Source organism: Alosa pseudoharengus, unplaced genomic scaffold (genome assembly GCF_046254945.1).
Source record: "Alosa pseudoharengus isolate Yale_2024_CS ecotype anadromous, Long Island Sound unplaced genomic scaffold, YU_APseudo_1.1 YU_APseudo_1.1_scf_10, whole genome shotgun sequence".
Taxonomy (NCBI): domain Eukaryota; kingdom Metazoa; phylum Chordata; class Actinopteri; order Clupeiformes; family Clupeidae; genus Alosa; species Alosa pseudoharengus.
The window spans coordinates 21686396-21710474 of record NW_027468565.1 but is presented as its reverse complement, the minus strand read 5'-3'; the positions used below and the strand labels follow the sequence as shown (position 1 = coordinate 21710474).

Genomic DNA, 24079 nt, shown 5'->3' with positions numbered 1-24079 from the left:
TTGACCCATTAGACCACTGACCTATGCATTCTACTCTCAATACCTCATTATGGGGTGTAGATTAATGGTGTAAACCAAAGGATTCTAGCTAACATAACAAAATGTGAAATAATATGTAGTGTTAGGCTATACCTGAAAAGAAAGAATGTTAAATTATCTCATCACAACTACAATTATTTTGCCTACTGAAGTAGGCAAACTAAGTAGGCCTATACATTTTGTAGGTGTTTTGACCTCACAGTAACCTATAAAAAAACAATCTCAGAACATTTCGTGATTTTGTCTTATTTGTCCCCATTACCTGTCACAAAATGCCCTTTATTAGCTACCTGGCTACGGCAGCCATGGAAACCAGACTAAGTGGAGTGAAAAATATCACTGTGAAGCTACTAGGCCTTTTCACACAGAGATTACGCTAAATTTGCGGGAAGAGGAGACGTCTTTTTGCCGCAACGTGTGTCTGAAAACAAGGTGAAAATTTGCCGGCCTGCTGATCTGTTCACATGATGCGGAATTTTGGGGAGCCAGGAGGCAGGATCAGCTAGCAAATTAAAATGTGACGTGCAACAGGGGGCGTGTAGAGTGATAGTCGTATGGTGCATTCAGAGCACCTCGGAATGACCAGGACCGCCCCCATGGCTACTTTGTTTTTCCGACAGCAAGTGTTCATGTGCTTTGCCATCAGAATGTGTGACAAACACGGATGCCACAACAAAGGTTAAAACATACACTCACTAATCCTAAACAAACAACTGTATTTGCTTAAAATATAGTGTAAGATGCTCGTGAAAGGAAGATATGCAGCTTTCAAGTGATAAAAAGGGCAAATTCGCAAGTTCACATTAAAACTGTTGGACATGAAAGGCCACATGGACTACAAACGAACTACAACGTGACGACAAAAGTGATGACGAGCCCCTAACTCTGTTAGCAAAATCTAGCCCCAGTTTCCGACCTCTGACTCACACATTAAGTGACGTGAATGACGCGGAATGAGGATGTTTTCACTCGGAGAAAGGTTTTTCCGAAGCCCATGAACGCTAGGGTAGGCCTTATTATGCGTGGGCCTTCAGATGCAGCAGGTGTGTGATTTCCAAAACCATGGCGGGAGAACCGACTGCACTTTGGTTAGCTTAAGTTGCTTTGCTGTTGCTTAGAATGTTAGATTCTTGCGATCGATGTCTTCAGACAATAAAAAGTAATTTGGAAGGGAAATAGAAGAGAAGAGTTGCCCCCTGCGTTGGCCGTGATTCCCCTTTAAAAATCAGAGGTTCACAGGCTACTGTGGCCTTTGTCAGTGGCGCCGCCAGCCGTAATCCTGTACGCACTGTGCGTACAATTTTTCAACGCTTTATTCATGAAATCATTCAATATTACAACAATAAAAATTAGGGCTGTCAATCGATTAAAAAAAAAAATCTAATTAATTACATACTCTGTGATTAATTAATCTAAATTAATTGCATATATAATTTTTGCTGTGAAGGTATTTTAAATATTTAAATTCAAATGAATCATGGAATAATCAGCATTAGTGACATTAAAGTTCAAAAACTCTTTTATTAGTGTTTTCACTGTTCAAATAATTGCCATAATAATCTATAATATGACCTAATATGCTGAGGAAATACATTCAAATGTATGTAATATATATATATATATATATATATATATATTACAATATAATTTTGTACTAGAACTTCAATTTAAAATCTTTGGAATATTGCACATTTAGAACCTCCATTTGCTATGTATGGCCTTCAGGCCTCATTGACCTGAGTTCATAGCTCAGTGGGGGAATCAATAGCTCAATAGGTATGTGCCAGTGCCTAGACTTAATTTTATACCCATTAATTTCTAATGCCCAGTCATTTTTGACCAGGAACACGACAGATGTACAAAATAGTTGAATAAAACACCCAAAATGTTGTGCCCCTGTGTGGGCATGGTAGTCAGATTAGGAAGATGTATAGGTAGAGGAAGCCTATTGTTTGAAGAGTAGCCTAAAGCAACAGCCCACCGTCATGGAATATATTTAAGTGGGGGAAACTACAAGACAAGTTTTTTAAAGGGCATGGGCCTCTTTTGTATCTGTGAAATGCCTACCTTTTTGAGAAATGTACAGAATTTGCCTCAGGTTTGGGTTTTTCCACAAGGTGAAGTTATTCTCCCAAACGTAAGATGGCAGTGTCCCTTTGAGATACATCAACGTTAACCATCTAGAACTAACTAGTCACAAGAGAAGAAGACCACCATTTTTTTGTACGAGCGGTACAAAGTTGGCTGTGTTTACAGTTAACAATAATTTCAAAAATAATTGCATCTTGTTTTGGAATATTATAGGTAAGCGGTGATTACCCCAAAATCTCTCGCTATTGTGGAATATTTTACGCATTGTTGCAATGAAAATTGTTATCTTGAGTTGCAACACTGTTGAATTCTTGCCCCTGTGGTAACGTTTAACGTTAGCTAAGTTAGCTGTCTGAGAGTAACAAACTAGCTAACTTTATTATTGATCATGACCGTGAATGCTACCCCCAAAATAAAATGTAATAGCGTCTCTCACTCGATAGTATAACAATTTAACTGTGTGTTCCAAACATTAATTTGAAGGGCGCATCTAAATCAGCCATAGGTTGTTCGCTTGAAGCTGAGCTGTGGTTAGCTTGCTGGCTCGGTTTTTTTTAGCTATCTTAGCATATTCTGTGGTTAGCACACACGATATATAAATGGGCTTTCATATATTCTCGAGTATCGAATACAAGGTTCTACATTACATTTAAGTTGTCCATGTCTAGGAAATCATCGTGAACTGAAGAGTACATTGTCTAACAATGGCGTCGTGGGCAAAGGTGGCGGGTGGAAGGCGACCTCCACCAAGCCCCAATGGCGGGTGAGTAGCAGCTAGCAGGCTAATGATATCCCTCTGTCGATACTAGCCACACTAACGTTACACTCATTGATTTATCATAATTGTAACGTTAAACGTTGGCATTACTGTTAACTTTGTAATGTTTGATCTTGTTTAGCTAACGTTAGTGTATAAAGATGTTTCATTTGGTCTAACGTTACCCATCAATAATTCGAAGAAGCTAACGTTAACCTGTACGGTAAAGGTAGCCTAACGTTACCAAGCTAACTATCCATAGAGTAATGTTATGGTAACTGTATTGAGCAGTTAACAAGCAAATAACGTCTCATCTATTTCAACTGATTACATTTCGTTTGTACCATCAGGTTGTGTAAGTAGTCCAGTGTTTATTGGTTCGTGTTTTTCTAACGTCAAAGCTTTCATTATGGCAAACAACAGTAGTATAAACCTACGATGATAGTTGCTTGTTGATGTTCTAACGTCAACGTTACGTTACATTCCCGTGGGGGAAAACTAATGCCAACTAACATGCCGAGCTTTGCAGTTTCCATTTTATGACTATCGAAGAACAGACATGTATGATTTGCTAGGGAATGTGGGCCAAGCTGGCCTTTGCCTTTCTAAACAAATGTTTTACACCACAGCTTCTGTCATACTCTCTGAGCTCAAGTAGGCTACTCAAGTGCACACCTTTGCATGTTAAGGTGGCTTGCCAAGTAGTTGGGCAGTTTAGTGGAGGTATAATTATAGCTAGAGTGTAATCCTATGACCCTATTGGTTTGTGTTCTCTTCTGCAGCAAAGTAGGTGCAGTACCCCGGTCCTATAGACGGGCACCATATCCACTCAGAGAGGACAGAGGAGAGGAACCGAAAGAAAGAGAAGGGTAATGTGTTCCTGGGCAGAACTGATAGAAACAAGGGGCTAACAGCACCAACATCATAGTAAACAGTATATAGACTATAAGGACAAAAATATTAGGACACCTTCCATTACACCCATAGTACCTTCAATTAGTGTTGCCACGATACCAATTTAAAAAAAAAAAAAAAAAGTTTTTTGCGTGAAGGCATTGTGATACCTTTCTAGTATCGATACACCCTGCAACACTACTTTCAAATATAGCTGCAAGCAGCAATGCGGGGGCCAAGCAGTGCGCTATAGCAGGAATGGCGTTGCCATGGCATGAGCAACCACTCACAGCAAGTTTGGATAAAGAACGGCTGAGAAATAAGCTCATTTACTTTGTTACAGCGCCCCTAGAGGCCAAATTACACCAATGTCCTTGTGCGTTCTTACAATCAGCTCCCATGTCCGTCTACCAAGTTTGGACTTCATACACCAAAGTGTTGCTGAGATGTGAGCTCATTTTCTTTATTGCAACACCCCTAGAGGCCAAATGAGACCACTTTCCTTGCATGTCCTCACAATCAGATAATATGCCCATGTATCACGTTTGGACTTCATACAACGAAGCGTTGCTGAGATTTGAGCCCACTTCATGTATTACAGCGCCCCCTATAGAGGCCAAATGATGCCAATTTCCTACTGTGTCCTCACAATCAGATACCAAGTCTCTATACCAAATTTGGACTTCGTACATCAAAGCGTTGCTGAGATACAAGCTCACTTCCTGTATTGCAGCGCCCCCTATAGAGGCCAAATGATGTCAATTTCCTACTGTGTCCTCACAATCAGATACCAAGTCTCTATACCAAATTTGGACTTCGTACATCAAAGCGTTGCTGAGATACAAGCTCACTTCCTGTATTGCAGCGCCCCCTATAGAGGCCAAATGACGCCAATTTCCTAGGGCGTCCTCACAATCAGATACCAAGTCCCTGTACCACGTTTGGACTTCATACATTAAAGAGTAGCCGAGATGTTAGCCCATTTCCTGTTAGGCGGCATCGTCGCCATGTGTAATTGGCTGTCACAGGCAAACAAACTTGAAAATAAAAAATCTGACAAGTATCGTTTGTGCGGCTCGGTCTGAAGATCATCCCCGCCAAGTTCTGTGAAAATCGGATGAAATTTGTAACCGCTGAAACTTTTCGTAGAGTTTGGACTAAATCCAATATGGCGGAGGTCCAATATGGCGGAAAGTGACGGGATAGGGGTCGATGAACTCGAGATTGTTCAAGGATTCAGACGCTACCTCAATTGTGAAAATCAGACAAAAGAGTCAAGGATCACGCACATGAACGCATGTCCAGCTTTGAACTGGTGGTGGCGCTAGAGTGTTCAATGTATATGCATGAAAATTGCTGTGAGGGATTGGGACAGTGTCCTGACTAATGGTATCAAGTCTTGTTATGTTAACTCAAAGCGTCACCTAGATGTTTGTCCACTTCCTGTATGGCGGCTTCATCACCATATTTGATTGGCTGTCACGGGCAAATAAAAATGAAATTGAAAAATCTGACCAGTATCGTTTGTGCGGCTCGGGCAGAAGATCATCTCCAACAAGTTTCGTGAAAATCGGATGAAATTTGTAACCGCTGAACCTTTTCGTAGAGTTTGGACTAAATCCAATATGGCGGAGGTCCAGTATGGCCGAAAGTGACGTAGTAGGGGTCATTCAACTCAAGTCAGTCCAGGGATTCCAACGGTGCATGATTTGTGAAAATCGAACACACCGTTCAATTGTTACATGCGTGAATGTGAGTCCAGATTCGACCCATTGGTGGCGCTAGAGTGTTCGGCATAGAGTTCTGTAAATTGGTGAGAGTGATCATGGGACGGTCCTGAATCAGGGTGCTAAATTTCATAATAATAATGACTTGCAAATACCTTTCAACCCAGCTTATCAACTTTCGGCCAAACTTTGACCTGTTGGTGGCGCTAGACAGCTGGGTTTAGAGGTCCGTAAATGAGTGTGAGTGGTCAGTGGAGTGTCCCGAAACTTTCTGCCAAAAAATCTGCACTTTTTAGCCAGGCGTTCTATGGGCTGCCATAGACTCCAATGGCAGATGTGTAATAATAATAATAGGAAAAGCTAGTAACTCAATGGGTGCCTTCGCAGCTTCGCTGCTTGGCCCCCAATTACATCCCAGTCTAAATCCGTAAAAAGTTACTGGGTTTTTCCTGGCCAAAAATTAGGCTGAGACGATAATAAGCTGAGAGTTGGAATGAAAGTAAACGACCACAGTGGGGGGTGACAATGATGAAAACAACAATTATCCCTATAATTATATTTTAGTTTAGCCAACAACAACTTTACACTCATAAAGACATCTGCTCTGCCTTGCACACAGACAGTGGCATGTAGCCTAATCAATCTTTCTTCTACTTTCAAGTTTATCCAGTGCAGATGGCTTGCCATATCTTTAAATGTTAAAACGGCTTGCCTTGGAACTGCCAGGTCATGGACAACAGCAATTGGAAGTAGCCTAACCTATGGAGTCAGCTTTCACGTTTATTCAATGTGTGTGTGTTTCCAAATGCGACCTCCTGTCAGAGCAGCTTAATTAGCGATAATGTGTGGTGATGGTTCCGTAACTTCTTTGACAGCCAGGAATATCAATGCAGCAGCAGCAGTCTACATATTTATGTTTTTACAAGCAAACTTTTAGCATGAGCTTCAAATTTATTGTGATACTATATTGGGCTCATGCATATGCCATTTCATAACCTTTTGCTTGTGTGTAGGTATTTGCTAGATTTCGACAAGAGCTTGTGATAATTGCTTTACAGTAGGCTACTTGGCAGTGGCATGGGCTCACGCGAGCTGTCAAACAAGGTCCACTAGCCTATGTGGTGCACAGCTTATATCTTGAAGTGTTAATGTTAGCTAACTGTATAGAACGTGGTGCTATCAGAGCAAGATGTTACAGATGGCGCATATAGATATACTTTTCTTTTTTTTTACGAGATTTTGATTCATCAAAATGAGGCACCGAAATTCACGTTGTTATTCAATGTCTTTGGCGCCAGTTACAGTGGGGAGAATAAGTATTTGAACCCATGCTAAAGTTGACTAAAAAGAGGAATATAAAATAATCTGTTAGAAATTTATCTTAATGCCTTAATTAAATTTTTTTATTAAAAATCCAACCCGAACACCAATTTTAGTGAATGAAGAATGTATCGTAAATAAATAAATGTTCTTCCTTAAAATATAGAGGTACAAAGGAAATGTTCTTCCTTAAAATACAGTATTCGACCCCTATGTTAAATTCCTATAGAGGCAGGCAGATTTTTTTATTTTGAAAGGCCACTAATTTTATGGATCCAGGATACTATGCATCCTGATAAAGTTCCCTTGGCCTTTGGAATTAAAATATCCTTACATCACCACATACCCTTCACCATACCTAGAGATTGGCATGGTGTATTTTTCAGTTAGCCTATTAGCTGGTTCGATTTGCATTGAACTCAATAAACATCAAACCAGCTAATAATAACATAGGAGTGAAATACTTATTACCCCTGTATTTTAAGGAAGGACATTTATTTACAGTATTTACGATACATTCTTCATTCACTAAAATTGGTGTTCTTAAAGGTTGGATTTTTACTCATTTTTCTAATTTAGGCATTAAGATCAATTGGCAAAAGCATGGGTTCAAATACTTATTCTCCCCACTGTACATATCAGAACCGGGTTTCGGTGCCCAACCCTATCTCTACCTCTAAGCTACAGCTGGTTGAAGGCTCACTATCAATAGCATGTCCAAATAGCAATGGTTGTTTTTGCGTTTTCTTTCTCTATAAACAGAAACATTGTATTGCTAACCAATTAAATATTTAGGGCTTTGAAAGATAAAAATGTAATCTGTTTTCTCCCAGGAATAATGTAGCCTACTCTTTCAACAGTTCCGGCTGGGGTCTGACAGTAATTTAGTGTGGTTTACAGCAACAACAATGCTGGGCTGTCCGCAGATGCGCTTGACTGTTAATCGGTCTAATATACTCGGACATCGGCCGGTGCCGATTAATTAAAAAATGGCAAATATCGGCTGACCTCTACTTCAGTATGCTAAGAAACATTGGACAATTATATGCTGCCAACTTTCAGAACAGCTCAGTTATAACATGACTACCCAAGTGCAAAAAACAAGTTCCATGAAGACACACATACACAGCATCTAACCTTTGTATAACCTTTGGGATGAACTACAAGAGAGATTGTCCAACATCAACGCCTGACTTCACAATTACTCTTCTGAATGATATGGCTGCAAAAGGGGGACCAACTCTATCCGAATACCTATGGTGTTAAAATTGGATGTCGTTCCTGTGGGTATAATCGCAGGCATCCCAATATGATTGTCCTAGTCCTTATAATCTATAGGTATTGTGGATGAAAGCTACGGAATTAATGTTTTCTGTTGAGACTTGGAGAGACTTGAATACTGGTAATGGTATCCTCCGTCTATATTGTTGGCATTATTTATTCATGTTCAGACTTGTCAGTCCACATTGTACTAGTAGACTAGTAGACTGATGCTTACTGTTCATTTGTGTGCCAGCTTTGAGCCAAGGTATGACGAGGTGAATCAAGAGGCTGACTACTCTGCAGATCCTGATTATGAGGGCTATGAACAACATGCACAGAGTGGTGAGACATTTATCAACATTTTTTGCACATTGCTGCTGACATCACCCTGAGGATTTAAGCCATGTTGACACTAGTCCCAATTAAGCGAGTCCCAATTCAGTCAGACTAGACAAACTTTTTAGCAGACTCACAATGATTAGAAGATGTAACAATCAACGTTAAAGTTACGGACCAATAGGGTTGGATTTCTGAGTTTTGCTCAAGACTGAGAAAGATTAGTGTCTGCCAGGCTTTATCTAAACATAAAGGAATTTTATCAAATATAAAAGAAAGTCATTCTGCTATTACACAAGTCACAAGTGAGGTTATTTTGATGCAGCAGGTTTGTATAAAATGTTGCCTTTGCTCTTTGGTCTCACAGCTCCCTCACCTAAGAGATACCATCCTGGGGAGAAGCGCCATGCCCTCTACAGGTGGTTTTACAAGGTCCTGGAAGGTGGCAGTGGCAAGAGGTCTGCCGACTGTGTGGTGCTGGCCGTGAACACACAGAACCCGTGAGTAGCCTGTCTGCAAGGTGCTGCAGCGGGAGGGGATGGAGCTTAATGATATTGAGTAGATGGCTACACTATATACATCATTCACGTTATTCGCGCGGCGGCCATTGTGTAAACCAGAAGGAGGCTAAGGGGGTACACTGACTATGGCTGTCTCACAAACCGCATACTTCGCTCAGTACACTGCAGATGTGCACTGAGCGCTGTAGTGTCCACTTTTCGATGGTTAGTATTGTCCCAATATCTGCATTATATACTTAAACTAAGCATTTGAAGTGTGCAAGTCGGAGGTTTGAGACACAGCCTATATCTTTAATGTGTTTTTGCCACCTACTGGCGAATGCATAGAACACTATGGTTTGTGTGCCCTGTAGCTTCTTTTTGGTTGACAGTGGCCGCTGCGTGAATAAGGCGAATAACATATTAAGGAGATGACTGGCTTTGTGTGTTTGTTTTGTGAGGATGTGTTTGTGTTAGTTTTTGTATGACCATTTTTAGGACTGAGGATGACTGAACATTTCTAAATGCTAACAAAAATAACTTTAAAAAGTATTTGCACTGTGTATTTACCATTGTCCTTTCCCAGGTCCAGGTTCCTCTGCATCAAAAGAAAGTTATTGCAGTCTTTTTCCCCCTCTGTTGATTCCCAAACAGTTAATTGTCAAGGAGGTTTGACTGAAAAATGCACCCAAGGCACATCAAAAATCATTAATCAATAAGTAACTGGACAAAAAAAACCTACTTTCAGGCAAATGCATTCAAACAACAAAAACATTCATATATACAAGATATATATATTATTTTCCACGTCCCTAACCTCACTGAATTCACTCCCAGAAAAATTGTAACTGTCTTCAAAAAACCTTTAGCTCGCAAAAAGTCTTCACTGTAAAAAAAAAAAACCCTCTCTGCTGAGGTCCTTTGTTCAGTCAAGAGCACCGTTAGCTTAACATATCAAATGCATCTATTCAAACCTTTTCTTGCCAATGTTCCCAGTGGTGATTTATTTGCTGAATCTAAATTCTCACACATTTAACCGTCTTGGAAACAGTATGTTGTAGCTAAAACCAAAAGAATTACTTTGCAAATGTATTACATTACACACAGTCCAGTAGATCACAGCAGAAAGAAAATGAATACATCAAACAGTCACCTTTACTTTTTCTCCCCTGACCCATAATTAATGAATACCGGTACATCTCTTCCAAACAATGATGCCAGCATGAAAATGAGCTGGATTAGATAAAATAACATTGTTCAAAATCTCTCAGTTATAAGTGTACTGATCATTGTTTAGTCTGAGATGAGATTAACAGTTTTACACACAGTGCCTCAAAGGAAGCCTAATTTTAAGGCAAAAAAACAAAACATAAATATAATTTGTAGTGTTTTTTTTATTATCATTGTTGAAAATTGAATTGTTTTGTATGAGATGAAGGTGTACTTAATTTAGAGATTTAAGTGATTACACTAATATCTATAACTTTTAGATGTATTGGTGTAATTGCCTTAAATATTATGAGGTTTATGAATGTCATGAGGTTTAACATCTGCCATGAAGTCATGCACAACATTTAAAATTGTTCCACAGAACACACAGTATTAACTGTTTTCTAATATAAATGTGATTAATAACTTTGTTTATTAGATGGGAAGTGTAGTGTTATTTTCTTGTTTTGGCTTTTTGGACACGGAATGAGTCATATACTTTATTTCAAGTTTGCAAAAGAGATTTTGTGCAATTCTCACAGAACTACACTTTCTCCCTGTCTAAGAAACCAGCTTTTAAAGTCCATTTTCTCTCTCTCTCTCTCTCTCTCTCTCTCTCTCTCTATCTTTCTCTATCTATCTATCTATCTCTATCTATCTATATATATATCTATCTCTCTCTATATCTGTCTATCTATCTCTATCTCTCTTCTCTTTCTCATCCTCTCTCTCTATCTCTTTATCTCTCTCTTCTCTCTTTCTATAAAACAAGCCCCCCAACCTGTCTGCTCAGCCGTTGGCCTGGCTTATGCAGAGGTCAATAACCAGCTCTTCTTCTTCTTCTTTCAAAGGGACTATGCGAAATCGCTAGGCCAGAGCTTGCAAGAGCGTGGCCTCTCAGTGGAAATGATTTGCCTCCAGGCGGAGTCGGGTCTCACCCGGGCCCTGCAGGACATCCGCTCCGACGGCTCCCCTTTATGTATTCTCGTCGAGCAGACTAACGTAACTCTGTCCTCGTGCACAGTTATCATATTTTCAGAATCCCTCAAAAGTAAGTCCCTTGCCCCCCTTCCACCACCCCTACATCCCCTGCCAACTAAACAAAGGCAGTTTAAAACTGTTTCATGTATATTTGGTGGTTAAAAGACAGTCAAAATAGACTTAGTGGTGGGCACTGATATGCCATCATTGTCGTGATGGGTCTGGCATAAGTTAAACTAATATATAAAAAGAAAGTGGCAAATTTTATAAATAAGTCACTGAATTTATAGTGCAATTTCTTAAACAGCTCACTGACCATTGAGGCAAGCATCTTTGTGGTGCTTGTTGTATGTGTACCATTAAGTGAAACAAAAAATCATTTCAAACCTTTTTTTTATGGTTCCTTTGTCCCTTTTTATCTAAATGTTTTACTATGTAGTAACTCAGCCAAGAAAATAAGATCAGAAAAAAAATTACATTTAAATATATTTAAACTGGCATTAAAAAAACCTGTTCTATAATGACTGATATACAAATTTAAGATCAACTTTGACATAATCTTGAGCAAGCTTAAAGCAATGTGCATTGCAACGTGTGATATTTGAAAAATAGGTCTATAGTAGGGGTGTAACGGTTCATGTATTCGTATTGAACCGAAACGGTACGGGCGTCACGGTTCGGTGCATGCATTTACACGGAGAATACACGGTATAAAAATACATAAAACTCGTGTGTGGATTAATTAATGTCATGCGCAATTACTGTTAAGTAGCGAGAGTTACGGGAGTTCTTTAGCGACACCTAACGCTAATCTGTAGCCTCGCCTTAGCTCTGAAGCTCTGATTGGCGCCTATGTTTTTTTTGTCAGGTCGTCGGTCGAGTCCGTCAGTCATTAGCAGCACTAAGGTTAGACCCACAAGAGTTAGAGGATCCGCTGGTCTCTTTAAGATCGCAAGTTTGAGAACTTCAGTTACAGTAACGTTAGTACAGGCGAAAGAGTGGTGGATAAGATGAAACTGTGTGTCGGCGTTGTTCAGCAGTTGTTGGGTATGTGAGTGGAAAAAATGCTACACATATTCGAAGCCATCACCCAGATGATGTAGGCTACCAATCACTGAAACGAGGGGAAAAAACTTCCCCTGCGCTTCAGCAGCCTTTGGATACAAATGGGGCCAAAACCTATGGCTTACATTAAATGATTTCGTAATGACAGAAAGCTATGTAAATCGCGTGGTAATTACCTTTATGTTGGGGTAACTTGTAACTTCTCACATGAGGTTCTGGTAGTGTTAAGTGCATAGACAGTAAAATAAAGTGACAACGCTAACCAGGCTAATAAACAAACCATGCTACGGTGAGTTAACGTCAAAGGGCAAAGTCACGTGACTTCTAGTTGTAGTCTGTTTATGAAATGAAAGGAGCCATTTCGTTTTTTAAAAAAAGGCAAAATAGTGTGATATTTTCACAGTTAGTAGGCTAGATTATTACTTTACACACAATAAAAAAAATATTGAGGCAAATTGTAGACCCTTCCATATACAACTAAACACAGATGTTGAAGGTCTTGCTTAAGTGGATTTTTAAAAATCATTTTTCTATGTAATTTGCACTTTCAGAAATAAGAGATGCTGTAGGCCTATTTTCAGTTTTATAGCTGATTGTCTTATTTTGTTTACAAGTTACAGATGGAGTCTGGGTACTTTTTGTACTGTTTAGCCTACATCTTACACACTTCAGGCTGTTGCAGATGGCTCAGGGAAGAGACTGTATGACACTAGGTGGTACAGCCTGAGACATGTAAAAAAAAAAATGCTTTCTGCATTTTTGTTTTGCTTTTCCCTCCATTGTACCGAACTCGTACCGAACCGTGATGTCCGAACCGAGGTATGAACCGAACCGTGACTTCTGTGTACCGTTACACCCCTAGTCTATAGTGTATCTTATGTATAATAATAATAATAATAATAATAATAATAATAATAATTAAAGCAAACTTTTAAGATTGATTTTGGACTTGATGAATTGAGTTTTCACATACACTTACATTTGTCAGGACCATATCTTTCTGATCAGTGTTAATAAATGCAGTCGGACTTGCATTAGAACTAAAAGAGCACATCGAGAACACAGGCCTCCGCCAAGCCAAAATGGGCATCACAAAAGTGAAGCTAAACTTGCTCCAAAATGTCCTGCTTACTCCTTGGCCCAAACACACCAAGTTCCATGAAAATAAGATCGGTGGTTTTCTTGCAAAATCCTGCTTACAGGAAGACAAAGCACACTCCATAAACTTCTTGGTGGAGGTAGTAAACTAGTTCAGTCAAAAAAAAAAAGCGGAATTTGACTGGGAAACCAGTCTCTGTGCAAATTTGCATTCAATAAAAGAGGATTGGACTATACTTTGACAATTTGTGCTGATCACTTGTGATGAGTCATAATGTCAGGACAGAAAGAAAAATGCCACAGCATCCTAGCAGCCCATCATTTAAAAAACATTTAAATTACAACACCAATTACAACCAGACATCTAAAATTGACTAAGGAAAATACACAAAACAAAATACACAAATGCATAATACACAAATACATTTTCAGAAGTTGTTCTATAGTTATTGACATTTCTGCCAATAAATTAAAGCCACAAAATGTAGCATTTTTAATTCTGACCTCAAATGTTAAAACCAACTGTTTGTTAATAATTAAATATGGTTAGCCGCTAAACTAATAGTAATGATTTATCTGTGCCCACCACTATTTTATTTCTCAGTGTAATAGCAAATATAAGTTAGTCACTGTCTTTGCAGCCTTCACCTAATGTTTTTTTCACAGGTTTAAAAACGTGCCAGTTTCTGAGAACATTTTTTCCAAGTCATAATGTTTACACTGTTACTACTGCCAAACATACATATTGCAATTGCAACCATATACATTCAAAGGCTAGTCAAGTAGTTTTCAGCTCTCTCTATGGTAATACCTCAGATGAGTCTAGAGCAACAAAATGAATCTTTTAGAGATGATGATTCTATTCACATGTCTGTCTCTTTCCCTTAATATGTAAGATTTTCTTGTGTAGTTGTGTTATAATCTAGGACTCTTTCTGAGGTGTCACTATATGATTGGAGAATATATAATCAGATGATCTCTTAAGCGTGTCCATATTCTAAAGTTGACCATGGAAATGTTTAAAATAAAGTATTGACGTAACTGTCCTTTCCCCGTAAAAAAACGCATACTCGTGATTCTGACCTACTTGGGCTGCTGTCCTTATTTTGATGTAGCTTAAATGATGCCCCCACTGATGCCCTACCATTTTAAAATGTCTCCATTAAAGAGCTCACCAGAAAAACATCACAAGACCTTGTCACTACGTCACACCTGCCACGCCAAACTGCACCCATTTTAAACCCCACGACAAGCATTTAAACACCTTTCCCCATGTTCAGCAGTCACATAGTGGAATTGAGCTGCTGAATTCCCAGCCTGTAGCCTACCATACCAACAGCAATAACCGACTCTTAACAGCCATTGGTCAGATAGCCTACATGCAATACACGTGCAGTCACACTCGAATGAGCGCAATAAAAACGGCAAGCAGTCCTAAACGGAGACCTGAGATGGCGTCATTTCTGTGTGCGTAAGGTCTCTAAGGTGTGATTGTCGCGATGGCGCACCCTGCTCTTTTCTCCGTCGTCCTTAACGTCTCTCTCTGTATCTCCTGACCTCTCCCTATACCCCCCCCCCCCCGCCCATCTCCCACATCCTTCCATTTCCCCATCCCCTCAGTTCACCGGAACATGCCGCGGGACCATGCCCTGGACTTCGTGATGGTGGAGTACGGGCGCGTGCGGGACGGCAAGCCGGTCCGCGATCCCGGCGAACTGGCGGTGCGCGCGGCCGAGCTGGCAGACGACTACCTGGCGCGCGACAAGCTGGAGCGCCACGCGGTGCCCGCCGCCACGCGCCACCTGCTCCTGTTGCTGGCTGAGGGCGTGCACCTGTACCCAGAGGAGCTGGACACTCTTAGCCACTTCCTGCACAGCCGCCAGGAACACCTGCAAGGTCAGGGGTCACCAGCTGCTCCCGGGTTCTTAACTTTTAACACCTATGTGTCCTTATTCTCAGCCTTAAAATGCCTAACTACTTTCGTAGCAAAGTCATAGGCTTTCTCAGGGGAGGGAGCACATCAGCCGTTTGTAGACTGAAGCTGTAGCTTACTCATCCTCTTCTCTACATACACATCAACACACTCTCACACACACAGACAAACACACATGCGCTCTACACCACTCTTGCCCAGAATCTACTGTGTGAGTCTGTGTGAAAACTGTTTTGACAGGTAGATAGTCTAGGTAACATCATTCACATTGGTGTGTCGCATGACCAAATCCTTTTTTTTTTGATGATGTAGAGTCTCACTGCAGTTTTATTGAATGAGTCGTTTCAGTGTAAAGATACCAGCTCACCTCTAGAGGGCAGCACACACTCTTGATTTTTCTTTTTTTTTTTTGAAGTATGGGTGTCAAACATAAGGCCCGTGGGCCAGATGTTTTGGGTAGGAAGAGAAGAAAAGGAAAAATTAAAAAAATTTGATTCACATCCAGTTGTTTTCAACAATGTGTAATAAGCAATATCTATATATATATATATGATATGATAAATTGATTAAACCTAGCAATACAAACATCCTTAGGAAGTCAAAGTCAAAGTCAAAGTCAAAGTCAGCTTTATTGTCAATTTCTTCACATGTTCCAGACATACAAAGAGATCGAAATTACGTTTCTCACTATCCCACGGTGGAGACAAGACATATTTTACCAATTTTAAGTCCACAGACAAACATAACATTCAAGTAAACAAAAAAGTAAGTAAATAAGTAAATAAGAGGGCACATATAATGAAAAAATAAGAGCAGCAAAATTTGGTTGAAATTGTGCATAGACAGTCAATAAAATAAAATACTAGTGCAAAGTCAGGCCAATAAGAGGCTGAGGTAGTTCTGTTTGACCTAAGTAAGAAATAAAGTGGCATAGTGGTGCAAGTTATGTAAGAGCAGCAGAAGTGTTGTGTTTTCAGGACAACAGCAACAAGTTGCAAAGTGTACAAGTGTGCAAGTGGAGTGGTGCAGGCGGCCATTGTGGGTCCAATGTCCAGGATGTTATGTAGCTGAGGGTGGAGGGGGGAGAGGAGGGAGAGAGTTCAGCATCCTAACAGCTTGGTGTATGAAGCTGTTGGTGAGTCTGGTAGTGCGGGAGCGCAGGCTTCTGTACCTCTTCCCAGAGGGCAGTAGATCAAACAGATTGTGAGCGGGGTGACTTGCATCACTCACAATTTTGGTCGCCTTGCGGGTGAGTTGGGTGGTGTAAATGTCCTTCAGGGAGGGGAGTGAAGCACCAATAATCCTTCCAGCTGTGTTCACTATGCGCTGCAGGGCTTTCCTGTTGTATTCAGTGCAGCTTCCGCCCCACACAGCGATACAGCTGGAGAGGATGCTCTCAATGGTGCCTCGGTAGAATGTGGTCATGATGGCTGGTGGAGCACTTGCTCGCCTGAGTTTCCGCAGGAAGTACAGGCGGCGCTGAGCTCTCTTCGCCAGTGATGCTGTGTTGGTGGTCCAGGAGAGGTCTTCACTGATGTGCACCCCCAGGAATTTGGTGCTGCTCGCTCTCTCCACCACAGCACCGTCGATGGTCAGTGGCAGGTGTTGGGTGTGACCTCTCCGGAAGTCAACAACAATCTCTTTGGTCTTGCTGACGTTCAGCAGGAGGTTGTTGTCCCTGCACCACGTGGTCAGATGGTCGACCTCCAACCTGTATTGAGTCTCGTCGCCCTTGGTGATGAGACCCACCAGAGTTGTGTCGTCAGCAAATTTCACTATGTGATTGTTGCTGTAGGTTGCAGTGCAGTCATGTGTCAGCAGGGTGAAGAGCAGTGGACTGAGCACGCAGCCTTGGGGGGCCCCTGTGCTCAGTGTGATGCTGCTTGAGGTATTGTTGCCAACACGTACTACTTGAGGCCTCTGACAGAGGAAGTCCAGTAGCCAGTTGCAGAGGTAGGTACTGAGTCCCAGTTTGTCAAGTTTGCAGATGAGTTGTTGTGGTATTATGGTGTTGAATGCAGAACTGAAGTCTATAAACAGCAATCTCACATATGAGTCTCTTTTTTCCAGGTGGGTGAGGGCTGGGTGGAGGGCAGAGCAGATTGCATCCTCTGTAGACCGTTTGGCTCGGTATGCAAACTGGAAGGGGTCCAGGGTGGGGGGGAGAATGGATTTGATATGTGACATGACAAGCCGCTCAAAGCACTTCATGATGATGGGTGTCAGTGCCACAGGGCGGTAGTCATTGAAGCAGGATGGAGCAGTTTTCTTCGGCACAGGTATGATGGTGGCAGCTTTGAAACAAGATGGGACGATGGCTTGCTTCAGGGAAGTGTTAAAGATGTCTGTGAAGACATCCTTAAGCTCCCCTGCGCAGTCCTTCAGCGCACGACCAGGGATGTTGTCTGGACCTGTTGCCTTACGGGTGTTGATAGCAGCAAGTGTCCTCTTCACGCTGTCGGCAGAGAGGCACAGGGGCTGCTCATGTAGAGGGGGATGGGTCTTCTGTGGGCAGGTGCTGTTTTGTGCTTCAAAGCGAGCAAAGAAGCGGTTCAGGTTGTTGAGCAGAGGGATGTTGCTCTCGCAGCTCTGGAAGGAGGATGCTGAAAAAACTGACATGGAAGGTCAAGAGAGAAAGAACAGTATATGACCGCAGTACATGATTTGTACTTGTTTGCTCATACGTGGTTATAGTAAAGCAGTATATCATCAAACAACAATCTGATACCCATGCAGAAAAATTATAATGACGACCCCCACAAGGTCTCATTCCAGCAAATCCGGGCCGCTGCCTAATACGAGTCTGACACGGCCGCTCTAAAGGAATCTGAGATATTTTCTAATGAATGCCATCTTATGCTGTGCTTCTTTTTTTCTTTTCCCTTAGAATTGTCTTCCCTAATTCTCCATACTTTATTACACTCCTTTCTTATTATTGGACCTGTTCGATAAATGTACAAAAATTTAAATAATGAATATGTCCTATATTATGTCCTTAAGCTTGTGATTAGTGGTGCTAAGTTGCTGTTGTATTTCCCTGGTGGTGGTACGTTTTGTTCCTAGCCTCAGCTGCGGCTCAGGAGGCTGATGGAGCAGCACCCTCCAGGAACAGCCTGCCGACAGGCATGGGCTCCCCTCCCCCCCTGTTGCCCACGCCGACCATCGCGGGCCCCCCCGGGAGGGATCGACCGGGACCCCCTCCCCCTTCAGGTATGGGGGGGCAAGCCCCAGGTTCCATCATGTCTTTGCCAGGTAAGCCTGGCCAGCCGCGACTCCGGGGAGAACCACAGCTCCGCTGTGTGCTTGGTGGGCCGGTTCTTAACCTGTTGACGAGTGAATTATTTTCCTGGCTCCTTCTAGAATTTTACGCAAACGATCTATAGATTCATGGCCCTTTTCCATTAAAGCAACACCAAGGAGTTTTTTGTACCTTTAAATAATGTTTCCAAAATCGTTTCAGTGGTTCATCAACTCGTAACAGGGTGAAGGGCATTTCTGCATTTGCTTTGCAACCCTCTATCGGCTATAACCGCGTTTGATGGAATGAGACATAAGAAACTACAGATTTGACTTGCTTCTGATGTCGCAATACATCATACTTTCATAAAATCATGCAACATACTCTACCTTGTCTGTTGACATTGTTATTTCCAAAGCCGGTGCTGGATAAACAAATAGCGTGCGTGCAACAGAGGAAAAGTGCTTTCGTGTTGCTTTAAGGACTTGGGCTGGCCCAAGGCTTTTCCCCAGTTTTAAACACCGTTGGGTGGTCTCTGTGTTCTGTTTCCATAAGGAGCTGTAAAATCAGGGACATTAGCTAACTATGCTAGAAACTTCTAAACAGTGCTTAGCCACGACACCGCGAGCATACGTCAAATTTATGACATTTAAACATCATAACATTGTAAGAAGCTATATTCTTAATTCTTTTGCAAAGTTTTTATATATCTGTATATCGTTTTTCTTAACAAAATAAGCAAAGCCACTTAAGTTGCTAGGCAACCCTAAACAAACATATTTACATTTAATTGATATTACTGTAAACGGCCTTCTGTAAACCAACTGTATACTACTGCTCACACTGCACTATATATCTTGTCCTGTCTATGCATCAACTGTCTATACTTTGTATATCACATTGCGCTTTTCTACTTTTTTGCACTTCTGGTTAGGCGCAAACTGCATTTCGTTGTCTTTGTACTTGTACTCTGCATAATGACCATAAAGTTAATTCTAATGTAATCTAATCAAATCAAATTGTATCTAATCTAAATGCTACCGGTTTGTTTTTACATTTTTCTAAGTTTTATTGTTGCGTGGTATTCCATTCCAAAAGTCCTCGGTTCAGCCCCAATTCTGCCCTGCCCTGCTCCAGGGCTGACCTGAGGCCGTCTGGGCCGCGTCCCTGGTCCAGCCTCAATCATGGAAATAGAAAAAGCCCAAGGCTCTACCCCAGAAACCGTGGTTTTACTAATAGTGGAAAAGGGCCATCCGTTTTCTTGTCTAGACTCTATGGGAAACATTTCTGAGGGTAATTGTTGCATCATAGTGCGGAACTCTCGGTTCGCTAACATTCTAATCACATATTTGTGACCGTACTTTTCAACAAGATCTCAGGTCAGCTGGGATAGAATGCACGGCTTACAAGGATTTAGCTGGAAGAGACTGACCACTTCTATGATGTTTCTTAACCACACAGTTCCATGATTCAACAGGGTCCAGGATTCTCACTAATATTGAAATCTGAAAACGTCCACTTTTAACACTTTCCATTTTCAGGCCTGGAGATTTTTTATAAAATTATCATATGTAAATTGAAATGGGGATAATGTGAAATGGTGTAAATATAAAATCACCTCTATTAAAATCGCCATGTTTCATGGTGCATGGTTCATTTTATTTTGAAATCAACAAGTGATATTGTTTTGCCACATTCTGTTTTGCAACAGTGTTTTTGTGTTGAAATATAAATCCAGCGCACCCCTTTGCACATTTTTAAAGTTTAGAAATTGATAGTGCTTGAGTAATCGGTTTGAATAATCAGGATATTGACCAAAGTGATTATGATCAAGATATTTGCTGTAATGTACCAGCCCTATTTAAGGGACCACAGACCAAGCTGACAGTCAGACCGTCTGCTAACATCTGGACGGTCGATGAGCAGCTGTAGCTCCTGTCTGTGCGGTACGCGCTGCTCCACCAACACTGACGGACCTCCACCAACTAGTTTACAGTGACAGAGGTCCGGAATCATCGATTAGTTTAAGGTGATAGCGACAGCCGTCGAGAAAATAATTGCTCTATTGGCTGTTTGGCTTGCCTACATATTGCAAGAAACACAGCGAAAGCATCACATATTCCCGTATGGAGATTAGCGTTTTTCCTCTGTATGACTGTCTGTCTAATAGTTTCACCTTTTATTTCTCCTCAGCGTCTTTTATCTTTCCACAACAAAAAGACCCAAAGCTGATAATGCTGATAGTGTCATTTGCAACTTGTTATGCATGGTTATAGGTTAACTTATCAAACAGCTTGATTAGAAGTAGATATATTGCACACTGCAATTACTGAGTGCTGTGGAAAATGGTGAGCCAGCAGTGCTTTGTTCGTTTTGTTTATCTGCACCCACTTCTGCATTTTATGCTAGCAGCCAAATGTAGCCCACGGGCTAGTTGATGGTGTCCAGTCATTGCTGTTTGCGTAGTGCGCCTTTTTTCTGCCCTCAAAAACAACCCAACAGGACTCAACAGACATTCGGCATTGCATCGTGTGCTTTGAATTTGTCTAGGTGTGCGTTCGCTCCGAGACACTTTTTAACGTCTTGTGTCTCTCTTGTGTTTGTCAGGAACGTACCCCAAAAGCAAGCCGCCTCCCCTCCTGTCCATGGACAGTGTTCCAGCGCCCCTCCACCGGCCTCCTGGTCCTCGCGGTCCCCGGGGCTTCCCACCCCCACGCATGGGCCACCACAGCTCGCACCCCCCCAGAGGAGCCCCCATGAGTCGAGGGCCCCCGCCCCAGAACGGGCCCGGACCTCACGGCCCTCGCGCCCCACCGCCCTCCCTCATCACTCACCACCCGCCAGGCGCAGGTCTCCTGCCCTCCCCAGGTAAGACCGCTTTCACCACACGTGTCTGTGTGCGCGCGTCTGACTATGTCTGTTTCTGTGTGGCGCTATGTGTCTGTGTTTGTATGAGTTTGTTTGTTGTCTGTCTTTCTGTGTGTGTGTGGGTATGTGTGTATCTGGGGCGGGGGGGGGGGTTATCTTTCCCTTCTCGGTGCACCTAGCTGCACCGCAAGAGTAGCTGAACACTGCACATTAAGCACATGAATATTTGTTGAGAATGGTGTTCACCCACAGAGAATGCTGAGCACCCACGTGTGCCAGCATAAGGTCCTATTAGGTCCAGGTTCATTTGGCATTAATTTGATCAATTCAATGAGCTATTGAAGAGACTACGCATCTGTGATTTGTTTATTTCACTGTCAGTCCCCTGTGACGAATCCTTCAATCCATCATCAATCAGAGCGTCACTCCAGATGATAGCTCAATGCTAGTTAAACGCTAGTGGAACAATTTAACTGATTTATTTATATCCCATCATATATGTTGAATTGTGAAAATAATTGGAGCTGTCCCAATCCACTTTTACCGCAGTGAGCCTGGCTGTTGTCCATTGTATGTCAATTTACTGGGCAATAAAGTTTTTTTTTTCCTTTCTCATCTTACCTTAATTATGTAAGGCAGTGTTTCCCAAGTGTTTTTCTCTTGCAGCACACCATTTACTAAGAGAAAATGTCATGGCATGAAAATGTGTATTGAAAAATGTGATCCAAGTCTATGAAACGTGTGAATGCCATGCTCATAGTAATAGATGCATTAATAAGTTGATGAAGCACAACAAAAATGCTCACTTTCAAGCCTACAAAATATGCAAAGCACAAAATGCTATATGCAAACAAGGCAATTGGCACAAACTTAAGCCCCTGCTGTTATGAACACCCCTCCCGCTTCAGTCTCAGTGTACCACTGATTTGATCTTATTTTGTAGTATAGGCTACTGCTTTGCTCTGAACTAACTTTGTGTGTTTGACCCCCCCAGGGCCCCCTCCTCAACGCGCCCCCATGCCTCGACATTAAGGATCTGTCCAACGTTCCATTGCCCTCTACCCCCCGTTCTGACCTCCAATGGATTGCTGTTGAGGACATTGTAGCCGGAACGAGCAATCTTAATCTGGAAGATTCTTTTGTTCGTTTGTTTGTTTGTTTACAGTTTGTTCCTCTGACATATTTTTGTATATTTTGTTTGTTCTGTAAGATGATGTTCAGATGTTTCTGACTTGTGTTGAAAAAATTATGAAATTTCTTTTTAAATAAAATGGTTCTGGTTAAAAAATCGGTTCTTTTTGTGAAACTGAGACATCACAAACTGCACACATACATTCATTGTGTATAAAATGCTTGAACCAGTTCACCTCCTTCCAACATTAATTACTTGGATTTATACCTCCTAAAGCATATATATTTTTAATAAAGCATAGCACTAAATTCTTAACCCATAAAAATAGATGAAATACCTTTTTTTCCTCTATCTTGTGATCATGAGAACCATGATGTAGAAGTAATTTGACCTGATGACCTTTCTGTGAAAATATATAATTTTTATTAAAGAGCAGTATTTAACACATTTTTTTTCAGTAAGAATTGTAGGTTTTACGGGTATTTCTACATTTCAATCACAAACCTAATGGATGTATTCAATTGTGTGAAGAAAACATGAGAACACAGTTCCATCACAAAGTCCCGTCTGTCACTAGATGGCGCTACAAGTCCATCATCAGCACCACAGTGCATCATCAGCATGCTTTATTGATAACTTACCTCACTGCAAGCACAAGCATCCTTTCCATAAACTGATGTTTTCCGGCAATCTCATTTCATATTTTCAATAAACCACCCAGGCAAGGAAAGCGCCGTGAAAATGAGTGAGAAAATGAAGGGACGGCAAGAGAGGTGTTCTCCAATAAATTTAGTTAGGCCTGCTTTTCAATATGTACCTCAAATCATAAATGGGAATCATTATTACAGCTTGGATCAAAAGCGCATTGTTGAAGTTTTATTTATCAGTCTGGGTCGTCCACGTTATTGAAAATGTTTGCATTGTGAACATGGATTTTAGGGAATTATGCTGGAGAAGTCTTCTGAGATTTGTTATTGCATTAGTTCCATCTTCTACAGACACAAAACAATACAAACCGCGCCCCTCGCAAAGGGAAGACGACAAATAAACAAACTGATGTCTGAAGCCTGACCGGAGATAAATTACCACTTGATTGTGTTTCATAACATCTGAAGCATCCTTCTCCACACAGTGTTAGATGGTGAGATTAGTTTTATTGCAATGATGGGCAATGTGTTTTAACAGAGTCCCAGATTGCTCCGTGGTATTGTGTGTAGAAGACTTTTCATTCTGGTTTCTGTGAATCTACTTTGCAGATGGAGCGAGTCAAGCCCAGCCCAGGTGGTAACGGCTTTCAGTAAGCTATGTGTGTGTGCATGTGTGTGGTTCAGGCTTTGAAGCTGTGTGTCAGTAATAGGAATTGTGATCTGCATTTACAGAAACCACTTGGTGATGGAAAGAGAAACCCTTTATTCCCTCTCCCTGTGTGTGTGTGTGTGTGTGTGTATGTGTGTGTTTGACAGCGGCTGACTGGGTGTCAGTGTGTAAGTAAATAACTTTAGCAGGGCTTATTCTACAGCTGTTTGTCTCTCTAGGCCCCAAGATCAGGCAGTCACGATGGCGACTGTGAAGAATCTATCAATTTCTGGAACCAATGGAAGCCTGTCTCCGCTTCTCTTCCCCAGCTG

The 24079-nt window shown here is 41.5% G+C and overlaps 1 protein-coding gene across 3 annotated transcripts; it reads left to right on the top strand.

Moving 5' to 3' along the window:
• Positions 1–2252: 2252 nt before the first annotated feature.
• Positions 2253–22601, top strand: LOC143103754 (uncharacterized). Of its 3 annotated transcripts, none has more exons than XM_076267574.1 (10): positions 2253–2343; positions 2799–2893; positions 3670–3756; positions 8345–8433; positions 8795–8927; positions 10988–11187; positions 14901–15176; positions 18283–18465; positions 21059–21319; positions 22314–22601. In XM_076267574.1, exons 2-10 carry the CDS (start codon positions 2835–2837, stop codon positions 22349–22351), a joined length of 1326 nt encoding a protein of 441 aa, XP_076123689.1. In that variant the 5' UTR covers positions 2253–2343; positions 2799–2834; the 3' UTR covers positions 22352–22601. The 3 variants fall into 3 exon arrangements, with proteins under 3 accessions (XP_076123689.1, XP_076123697.1, XP_076123682.1); XM_076267582.1 differs by having other exon boundaries at positions 18277–18423; XM_076267567.1 differs by having other exon boundaries at positions 18277–18465.
• The last annotated feature ends 1478 nt before the right edge of the window (positions 22602–24079 follow it).

Coding starts and splice junctions, on each gene's coding strand:
- LOC143103754 (XM_076267567.1), top strand. CDS start 2,835: ATGGCGTCGTGGGCAAAGGTGGCGGGTGGAAGGCGACCTCCACCAAGC. Junction 2,894..3,669: donor CCACCAAGCCCCAATGGCGG/GTGAGTAGCAGC, acceptor TCTCTTCTGCAG/CAAAGTAGGTGCAGTACCCC. Junction 3,757..8,344: donor GAACCGAAAGAAAGAGAAGG/GTAATGTGTTCC, acceptor TTTGTGTGCCAG/CTTTGAGCCAAGGTATGACG.